Raw genomic sequence first — 11,178 nt, forward strand, 5'->3', positions numbered from 1 at the left:
GCTCCTCTACCGGCATTATCATGCTTTTATTTACCAACTCGTTGAAGTACCTCTCACCAATCTCGAATAGTCCTACCCCTGGTTCCTCGCGGATAAAACCTTCGGCGACCCACTTCCACATCAAACTATTTTTTTCAATCAGATGATCTTCAGGATATATACTCAGATACAATAAACAAGTCTTTAGGTGACAAGGTAGATCATAATAGCTAAATAAAAGTATTTTTCTCGTGTTCTCCACGTCTTTGTTTTCTTCATGCCCAAAACCAATTGAAGTGTATACCTTAGACCAAAGCTCCACAGGTTTACCGACAAGCAAACTAGCTATTGTGATTATAGTCAATGGTACACCTCCACATTATTTTTGATAAATGGCGCTTTTATTATCTCAAAATATAGCATCAAAGTGATACAAAGCATTAAGAGTATCACCCGGCCTCTGCATAACTAGGATGCACACAGCCAAACACCAGTAGTCTGATAAACAGAAAGATAAAAGACCGACAATTCGGCAACCATAGAGTCCATAGACCGAGACTATGCCTATGTTAAAAGAGATGGTGGACCGAGCCGGAGATTACGCTGCCATCCATGTTGGGAAAAAACCTCCGTAGCCACCTGCTCCAACATCGTACACACCGCCTTGAACAACGGTTGGTACTCCGCTCGTTGTAGCGTACACCACGTACGAAGCGAGTGCGTACAACGGAAAATAACCTGCAAAGGAGAAACAATTTTGTCATTAAAAACAACATCATTTCTACATAGCCAAAGCGACCATAGTAAGGCATACGCTCCCACCCTTATTAGCGTTTTGTACCTATTTGAAATACCGTCCAGCCAATGACCAAAAATATTGGCAACACTTATGGGCGGATACAAATTTGATGCTATTTGGATGACTGACCACGTAGAACGCGCAAACATACAATGAAAAAAGAGGTGTTTAATTGTCTCGTCATGAGTACAAAAACAACACTTCTTACTTCCCGACCAGTTGCGTCGTGCGAGGTTGTCTTTTGTTAGCACAACTCCCCTACGGAGATACCACATGAATATTTGGACTTAAGTGGTACCCTCGCTTTCCAATTTTTTTTGTTATTACTCACCGGTACCTCAGAATGCGTGAGTGCACGATACATAGAGTCTACTGTGAAATATCCCGATGTAGTAAGGTTCCAGCGAAACACATCACGACCTTGTGTCAGGATAATCAAATCCAGACGGGACAATAGATTATTCCATGACATAAGTCGGGTGCCAATCAAATCCCGCCTGAACGAAATATTTGGCGGGGATGAGCTGAGCACTTGCGCAATAGTATTATTCTTATCGCGTGCAATGTTGTGTAAGGCTGGGTATTGTTCTCGGAGGCTAGCATTGCCTAGCCAGATGTCTTCCCAAAAACGAATCTCCGACCCGTCCTTTATCGCGAAAGACCCAAAGTGAAAGAGATGTTTCTTTGCCGCCATTAGGCCGGCCCAAAAGTGTGAGTCTCTAGGTTTCCAATATACCTGAGACACTGCCTTTTGGCCTATATACTTATTGCGCAGCATGGTTTGCCAAACACCATCCTCAGTAAGAAGTTTGAACAACCATTTACTAAGTAGGGCCTCATTCTTGACCTGCAGGTCATGAATACCGAGGCCGCCCTGGTCTTTCGGCCTACAAACCACACTCCATTTGGCCAGCCTATATTTTTTTTTCTTTTCACCATCTCCTTGCCAAAAGAACCTACACCTCCACATTTATGTAAAATTTTATTGTATACTTCTACTGGCAGATGATTAGGCCGTTTTATTTCGCCAATAGATACTCTTCTATGAAATAATTCATTGGTTAAATCTTGAGAAAGTGTTTTTAACTCGTATACTTCACCGGTCATTGTGGCAACTTCGAGTATACGAGTAGTTGTAATTATCCTGCTTCCACAGTTATTACGCACGAAAGCGTTCATGATTATTTCCCATGTTTCCGTCTCCCATATGTCATCAATAACGATGAAGTACCTATCATTGACATTCACAACGCAAGGGTTATCATAAATTAGTGAAAACTATTTTGTAAGGCGCCTAAGTATGTACAATATATTTTAAAAATTAGGATGTATGGAAGCCAGCCTCCTCGTTTAGGAATCTAAATTTGGAATAAGGAAAACTGCATGAGAGACTTAGGCGCCTATTTTTATCAAGTTGGTTTCATTTCATCATCGATAAATCAAAATTCTCAAATTAAAGAATTTTATGTATCACATATTTTTTTGTTCACACCTATTTTAGGGAGTTCTAATATATATATAATGGCAGAACGGCTGACAGTCAGTAGCTATCCAACCAAATGATAGCAAAGAAGTTACGGAAACATGATATTTCACTATATTTTCAAAAAGTATAGAAGTAGCATAGTCTATGCAAACCCTTCTCTGGTGTATAATATCTCAAACAAAATTTATGGACCGTCTCAAACTACTTGATGAATTTGAATTACATAATAGGGTGGGTACCTTCTGTTCTCGAGTAACCCTCGGAGTTTGTTGATTAGCTTCCTTTCATCCAACTCCAAGCACTTTTTCCCATCAATTTCATTGAGTATGTCATTGAGAATTTTCTTCACGCTAGGGTTCTGTCCTACCGGAACAAAAGCGCTGCAATCAAACTGCGCGTGGCCATTATCATACAATGCTTTGGCAAGAGTTGTCTTGCCAAGGCCTCTGAAGCCAAAAACAGAGAGTATCTTGAGTTGCTTGGACAGATCACCATCCCCGTCACTCAGCTTCTCGGTTAGCTCATTCAATGAATCATCAATGCCAACGAGCTCTTTCCGGTCCTCGTACAGAGCTGATAGGCGAGGGTCAACCATGATTTGGCCAGTTGGATTAGGAACCACATCTTTGACCTTGTACCGGTCACGCCGGGCAGCCACCTCCTGGACGCTGGCCTTGATGCCTTTGATCTCTTTTCCGATGGCATGTCGCGCCTTACCCTTGGTGAACAAGTCACACATCTTCTTCACGAGCTGTTTGAGCTTGTGCGGCTTGTCGTCAAGCTCAGGGCCCTCAACACGTATCAGGAACTTGTCGATGGTATCCTCCATTCTATATGAAAGATCACTGACCTCGTTTGCCCAGAGCTTGACTTGCTCGTCGAGCTGGTCCCGTGGCACGTCCCCGACCTTGCGGAGGGCAGCGTGCATGCTCCTCAGCTCTCTTTGAAGATACTGGACGTCTTCCTTGATGCCCTTCTGCAGTTCGTTTTCCTCCTTGAGGAGTTCACCGAGCTTGAGGAGCAGGCTGCCCATGGCACCTGTTGCGTGGTCCATTGCTCGCTCTGAGCAGCTGGGTTTTCGGGTGCAATAATGCTTCCTTTCCTTTTGTGATGAGGGGATGAGTGGCTAGCTAGAGTCTTTATAGATAGGATATTACAGACTACAGATGGATAAGCCAGCTACTCGAATTTATGTGGACAATAATGCTTCCTTTCCTTTTGTGATAAGGGAATGAGTGTGGGCAGCCTGTGGATGGATAACTACTCGAATTTGTGGATGGATAGGATAGTACAGGGTGCCCACAAATATTTAGGAACGGGGGGAGTAGTAAGCAACATACAGATATATGATCCTGTAACTGAATCAAGGGCCACATAAATGTTCTCTGAAATTCAGACATGTCAAAGTCTTGACCAGGACCAAACATACATTCTGTCCAACAACATAGTACATTACATTGTGAACTCTGCAACGGCAGAAGGCCCACCGAATTGACATGCATGAGAATAAACTCATGTGTTATTAGAAGCAAAAGTACCGAGAGGAGGAACTTGTTGGAAGCATTTCATTATCTTCAGGAGACAGAGTCCATAGCTCTAGCAGCCTGTCTTTGCTACACCCCGCAGCAACACCTGAGGATCCAATCCAATCCACCGTTAGAAACTGGTAACACAATGTATATTACATGTTCCTAATAGTCCAAAATAAAGCAACTAGTCCAACAACCATCAAATTTCTAATATCTCCAGCAATCTTCAGAAATTGAACCAAACAAACCATTAGAACGAACATGAAAAAAAAACTGAAGGTTCAGTGTGCAACAAGTGGTCCACAGTTTCTGTAGCACTACAAAACATAGATATATTTAAAGAAGCTAAACGAAGCTAAACTTTACAGCTCATGCATCACTGAAAGAAATTGGACCGCTGAATATTCAGTGTGCACTTAACTACATGCCACGAATATTCAGCTTCGGTATCACTTATCTCTTGAATAGGTTTATTTACCTCAAGAATATTACTCCTACTTCCTAACTTCACCTCGGTTCTACTAGCTACGTCACTATGAGAGCATCAGAATTTTTTTAGACAGTTGGCTTGTGTAAATTACCTGCGTGCCATCTTCCGCACGTTGCTCCTCTTAAACTGCCACTCCTTCCATCTCGTTTTTAAAACTTGCCATATTACTGCTCAGGCCATTTTCACTAACAAGATCATTTGGCTCATGAAAGTTATTTGCATCTTCTGTCTCATGATCATCATGTTGACCATCACCGTCAAGTTGTTCTGGCAATAAATGATGTCACATGTGTGCGTGAAGAGGGAGTATACATAAGTCAACACTAATACCCAAACCAAAGTACTACTCCTCCGTCCCACAATGCAAGAAGTTTTTGCAAGCTAACATAAGCTTGCAAACGTCTTACATTGTGGGGCGGAGGCCATTTTCACTAACAAGAATAAGATCACTGACAACAACAAATAAGTAGTTACCAGGATATTCTTGTTGTGCACTTGCAAATGCGTTGTGATTCAGCGATAACGTCGTATCATCGGTGGTACCTGGAGCTACAGGGAGTTCCGCTACAGTCTCACTTTCCATCTCGGAAGTAGCAACTTGTACTACACAATAATAAGCAATAAGAAATTTATGTGCCTTCATGAAGAGAGAAATAACTCAACGCACACCAACAATTAACCAAATACTTCATAGTAATTAAGGAAAATAAGATGCACATGATACACTTGCTCACCAGACTCTCCATTGGAAATAGCCTGGGGCGTTATTGTAGCAACCTCTTGGGTCATCGTATCAGTAATTGTTGCTGCAGGGCTAATTTCCGGAGCCGACTCACTTCCCATCTCAAAGGTAGCAACTGGTACTGCACAATAAATATGCCAGCGTGGAGAAAGAGTTTATATATAACTCAAATGCACCCCAAAATTAATCAAAGTACTCCCTCCGTTCCAAAATAGATGACTCAACTTTGTACTAAAGTTAGTACAAAATTGAGTCATCTATTTTGGAACGGAGGGAGTAGTAATTAAGGAAAATAAGATGCACAACAACACTTGCTCACCAGACTCGTCACTAGAAACAACACTGGGAGGCATTGTCACTGATAACATCATACCAGTAGGTGGTGCCGCATGACTCTCAGAATTCTGTGCAGGTTCCCTTCCCACACCAACTTCTTGGGTCATCGTGTCAGTAGCTGTTGCCGCATGGCTAATTTCCATAGCTGACTCACTTCCAATCTCCGAAGTAGCAATTTCTACTGCAGAAAAGAAGACAAAAAAGATGTAATGTTCCGGCGTGAAGGGTAAGTATATGCACATATCTCAACACACCTGAAGAACTAACCAAAATAGCACTTAAGCAAATAAGATGCACATGCAACAACACTTGCTTACCAGACTCTTCAGTAGAAATGTCACCAGGTGGTGTTGATACCGTTATATCAGTAGGTGGTGCCGCAGGGCTTTCAAAATTCTCCGCAGGTTCGCTTCCAATAGCAACCTCTTGAGCCAAAGTATTAGTAGTCGTTGCTGCAGTGCTAGTTCCTGCAGCAAGCTCACTTCCCTTCAGTTTAAACAAGACCTTGGGACGTCCTGGATGGTTCTTTGCTGCTCCTTTCCAGTCCTGTTTTACTCGGTCACTCAGTTCATCATGGAGAGCAACCTCCTTAAGAAGTGGCAGGGAATGGATTGTCGTGCTGCTAAAGCCGTTTAGATCCTTACATAGCAGCTGGAGCGAGTCAAGGTGTTGCACAGCACCCTCTTCGATTTCCAGCCCAGTCATGACTTCCACCATGATGCATAAGCTTTGCAGGATTCTGAATGCACCTTGTCTGATGATGAGCTTGTCCATTTGAGTTGCAATCAGCTTCAGGTGCTCCAAGCCACGCACTTTGCTCAGGGCATCAAGAATGTGGCCGCCCAAGTTATGACCAGGGAATGACAGGCACAGTTTAGTGACAAGATATAGATTGGTAACAAACCAAGGTAGTTGGCTGCATATGTTGTTTCCTTGCAGCTTGAGTGATCTGAGATAGTGGAGTTTGTCCTTCTCTAGGGTGAAAGACAACAAGTCTTGAGGCCATCTGGCGTTGAAGTTCAGTGAGAGCGAATGAGCTTTGTTCAGATTGGTGCTTCTCTCAATGAACCTCTTGATGGCTGTTGAGAGACAATTTACGTTGACGCTTACATCGGAGGTGGACTCACACCATATTTTCAACTTTGTCAGGTGCTCCATATGATCGATGAGTTGTGGCATTTTTTGGTCCTCGCCCACAACAAATCCTGCCATGGTCTCCATTTTGCTCTTGTTTCTCAACCAAGTCTGCAGCTTAAGCATTCTCCAGTGTCCTACACCTTCTTGGAGCTTGAACTTCCCAAAAAGATGAACTAAACATGGCAGCTTCATGACTTCTGTGGGCAGAATCTCTATATTAGTTCTTCTTACATCCAGTGTCTCCAACAATTTGAGCTTCTTGATCTCCTTTGGAAGCATTGTGACTGTAATAGCACCCCCTAGGCTTAGGTACCTGATCAACAACAAGTTGTTGCATATATCCTTGAGATGTCTATCCCCCATCTTATCTTTGCATTCTTCAAGATCCAAAACTCGCATCAGCTTATACTTGGAGAAGTCCAACATAGAACTGTGCGCCTTACCAAAGATTGTCAGAGACCGGACAAGACGTAGATCCTTTGGGTTCATTTTGGCCTTTGCAGCAGTTTTATGTTGCAGAGAAAGCCAACGAATATTACTCCTGGGTTGGGGATCCTTATCACATAACAAGGTGACAAAGTTCTCACACGTGGACTTGTGCAGGATGAACTCGAGCATCATGCCATGAGTTTGACATTTCTTCACCTCTACGCTGTTGTTGTTGCTACTGCTGGCATCGATAGGCTGAATGATACTCCGGTCAACCAACTTATCAAAAATTTCAACAGCGACACAGAGAGCACTGCGTCTATGGTCTTGATTGATGAACCCTTCAGCTAACCATCTCCGTATCAGGATTCCTCTCCGGATTGGATGGCCAGTTGGGTAAATACCCAGATATAGCAAGAAGGTCTTGACATCTTGGCTACCAAGGCTACCATAGCTGCGGATGAGCACACGATTCATACTTGCTAAGGTATCCTCTGTCTCCAAATGTCCACCGAGGTTTTCACACAGATTTGCCCACTTTCTTGGGTCACCTCTACTTTGCAAGAATTGAGCAGTCGTAACAAGAGCTAGTGGTAGGCCATCACATTTCATTAGTGCTTCTGAAGTACCGAGCTGCGTATGATCATTAGGTTGTGGTGAATCTTCTTTCAGGGATGCTTTTTGGAAGAACAATTGTCTTGAATGTTCCTCGGCAAGAGTTCTCATCACGTATGCATGACCATGAGCAGAGCTGCATGCATTTGCCACAGACTGAATGGTTGTCGTCACCACAACTCTGCTGCTCACCCCTTCAACTACAGGGAAGGCCTCTTTGACGTCATGCCACAATACCTTGCGCATGTCATCGATTACAATGAAGAACCTATAAACGACAAAAGCGTATTAGTATACAATACAGTCGCTCTTCACACAAACGAAGTCTCAGTAGCACATAATATAGCAAGGAAATTGATCGCTTCTCACACTCTCATAAGGATCTCAAATCTTTAGGATCTTCGGATGGTTGCCCTCCACAAGAATCTAGTAATAGAGAAACATAGCTTTATATTCATCTCAGTGCTCGCACCTTGCCTTAATTTTTGTTGGATTAATTTCTATGGGAGGACTTCTTTTTCTAGTAGCACAAGGCTTGCGTGTCTAGGATTAGTATTGCAGTGTCTGTGTTCAACATCCTTGATTTGGAATCGGTCAGATCATGTATTAATTTTAAGCTTTGTACCCGTGCATGAAGATGTTCTTCTACTCCCTCTATTTTTATTTATTCTGCATATTGGCTTTGTGTTAAGTCAAACTTAATTTGTATACTTTGACCATGTTCATAGGAAAATCTATTAACATCTACAATACCAATTCTACCATTAGATGATTCATCATTGATTTTACATCATGTATACTTGTTATTTAAAATGTTCATATTATTTTCGATGAACTTGGTCAAACCCCATACAATTTGAATTAGGACAAAAGTAATATACAGAGGTACTACTAATTTGCCTACTTCCTGCTTGTGGATGTTCTTTTCCCTTATGAAAGGAATGCACGGAAATGGAGGGAAATAATAAGAAGAAAGTGGTAGGTTTTAGTACTCTTAACCATGCATATGACTTAGTTGTACTGTCACATTTACATGAGCCAAAACATTTCATCTGGCATAGTCTGCATGTGAAGCTAAGATAAAGTTAATTGTGCTAAAATAAAAGATGCATTTTATTAGAAAATACCAATCCTATTTATATACCTCTTGTTCCCAAGGCACTGTTTGAGGCTTCTGCGGAGCTTGCTGAGACCTCCACCACTAATGATGGCGCCAAGTTTCCGGAGTATCTCCTTGAGAACATCCTCTGCGCCTTTGTCAGCAGCATGAACCCAAGCCCATGCTTCGTATTGGGTTTTCTCAATTGTATCATTGTAGGCTTGCCTGGCAAGGCGAGTCTTCCCTATACCACCGAATCCGACAACAGATATCACCTTAAGCTTGTGCTCCTCCTTGGGTTGTTGGCCTTCCCTTATGAGCTCCATAAGCTCATCCAGGGGCTCGTCCATACCCACAGAGGTGCCCATATCCATCTCCTGCTCATCAGACCCCAGGGTATTAATATTGGATTTGACACCATCATTGTTGGTGGTGTAGCTTGTTCTCATCTTGGATGCATCTTCTGATCTCTTCCTGAGACGGCGGATGGCTGCGGCAAACTTGTTACGGGCTCTCACCGTCTTCACCCGGTGGAACCGCCGATGGATCCAGGACGCACTAGGATGGAGTGTGACGCGGTGTATGAAGTGGTCGATGCAGTCCTCAATGGCATGCGACAAGTCACGCACCATCTGTATCCAGACCTTATGCACCTGGTTGCCACTCCACGGGGGATGATCACCATCTTCCTCAATGACAGCAGAAAGCATCACAAACTCCCTTTTGATGTACTCGATGTCATGCTCCAGCTCCCGACGCAGCTTGCGATTTGTTTCTAAGAAATCGAAGAGCTTAGGCGCGATCTTACCGGCCGCAGTGCCGACCGCAACTTCCATCTCCACCACCCCACCCCCTCCCCCCTCTTGATTGATCAAATCAGAACTGTTATTAATACTGATTCTCCCCTTCCCTGTCCTCCCATGAATTCTTCTCGTGAATGGTCCAGCAACGCAACTAGCAACTGGAGTGCAATTTTATCCTCGTGGCAGCTCATTTTTGTCTATACTGTGGACCACACCTTGTTAGCTTCATACTATTAATCAAGAGTATCTGATGACTTCGGTAATATCAGCCATAAGTGTTACCGCCATTTGGCCCAGCTAGCTGCAAGCTCATTTGACTGCTTCTGAAGCTTAGGGGGTGTTTGGTTCAGGGACTTTTTAGTCCCAGAGACTAGAAAAAGTCCCTAGGAGCCAAACGGGAGGGACTTTTTCTACGGGGACTAGAAAAAGACTCTACTAGAGAGTCTTTTTTGATTAGTCCCTGGGACTAGAAAAAGTCCTAGGACTTCTGAACCAAACACCCCCTTAGTTATCTCCAGTCCAGGTTAATAACTGATGCTTAGTTAATCATGTTGTGCATCCCTATGCAGATGAAATAGAAAAGTGTTCGGCGTGCGTGGAGGACATCGAAGGGACTTCTCTTTATGTTGAATTTAAATGCAAGTATGGATACACATCCAGGATCAGATTGCTGAACGTGCTTTGCTGCTGCCGCCCTGTTATTTCATTAAATATCATTCGGGGTGGCATCTATGGAGTAAAAAAACAGTTAGTGGAGAAGAAAACGAGGGTGCTGCCGTGCCGTGCCGTGTTAGGCGGTTCTGGCCATAATAACAATTCACAGTTGGCCTTTTGTGCGGAGCAAGCAATCGGCGAACATCATATGGATACGACGCTTAATAAGTTTCAACAACATTAGGAGGTAACGTCTAAAAGGAGATATGCATGCAGAGCACACATGTTGGTGAAGAAGAAGTAGCTGCAGATCCATGGAGGCCTGCTGCTCCATGGAGAGTTGGAGGAGGATGAGGCGCAGATGGTACACGCTCAATGGGAGATCGCCCAGTCTCCTGAGAAACATTGGCGGGCGATCATTGGCCATGTCGATCTGCCTCCCTACCAGAGGTGACCACTTAACACATGGGAAGATCGATGCATATACTCCCTTCATCTAGGTGTGTAAGTCATCTTACGAAAACCAAATAATCTCAAAACACTTAGGCGCGATGCATTAACTTCTACCTCGTTTCTTGTTTTTTCACATATCAACCAATAAGAGACGAGGGATGTGCATGCTTTTAATGACTTGAGACTACCAAACACGACATGCAGTGGTTAGTTCATTGCATGCAATGCTATTAATTAGCAAATAAACGTTAAGGTCTCTTGTTTTTCCCTCCTCCTTGATCACGGTGCACAATCTAAGATGACTTACTCACCTAGACGGAGGGAGTACTACTTTTGCTTGCTTAGGGCATCTTTAACCCATCCCGAATAATTTAATTCAGCATACTTTTGCTTGCTTAGGGAATCTCTAACCAATCCTTGATAATTTAGTGGAGAATACGGCCGAGTATTCTTTAGAGGGGCATATTTTGCTCCTCTAAAAAATGTCGTTTCTAACCGATCCTAAATATTTAGTGCACATCAACCCATATTTGGTGCAAATTTGGTTCAAACTAGTACATAAAACTTGATTTGAAATATTTTTTACATAAATATTTTAGATAACTAAATCAAAATTTAGACTAGGTT

General features: G+C 43.0%; 2 protein-coding genes across 2 annotated transcripts; both read right to left on the reverse strand.

Moving 5' to 3' along the window:
• Positions 1-364: 364 nt before the first annotated feature.
• LOC123168009 (disease resistance protein PIK6-NP) lies at positions 365-3,370 on the reverse strand. The gene is made up of 2 exons (XM_044585872.1): positions 2,504-3,370; positions 365-717 (listed from the first exon to the last, which is right to left on the reverse strand). Exons 1-2 carry the CDS (start codon positions 3,316-3,318, stop codon positions 549-551), a joined length of 984 nt encoding a protein of 327 aa, XP_044441807.1. The 5' UTR covers positions 3,319-3,370; the 3' UTR covers positions 365-548.
• Positions 3,371-3,992: 622 nt separating this feature from the next.
• Positions 3,993-9,477, reverse strand: LOC123166556 (disease resistance protein RGA4-like). Its single transcript, XM_044584360.1, has 6 exons — positions 8,687-9,477; positions 5,679-7,810; positions 5,345-5,542; positions 5,018-5,146; positions 4,691-4,886; positions 3,993-4,017 (listed from the first exon to the last, which is right to left on the reverse strand). Exons 1-6 carry the CDS (start codon positions 9,475-9,477, stop codon positions 3,993-3,995), a joined length of 3,471 nt encoding a protein of 1,156 aa, XP_044440295.1.
• Positions 9,478-11,178: the final 1,701 nt, after the last annotated feature.

Source organism: Triticum aestivum, chromosome 7D (genome assembly GCF_018294505.1).
Source record: "Triticum aestivum cultivar Chinese Spring chromosome 7D, IWGSC CS RefSeq v2.1, whole genome shotgun sequence".
Lineage (NCBI taxonomy): Eukaryota > Viridiplantae > Streptophyta > Magnoliopsida > Poales > Poaceae > Triticum > Triticum aestivum.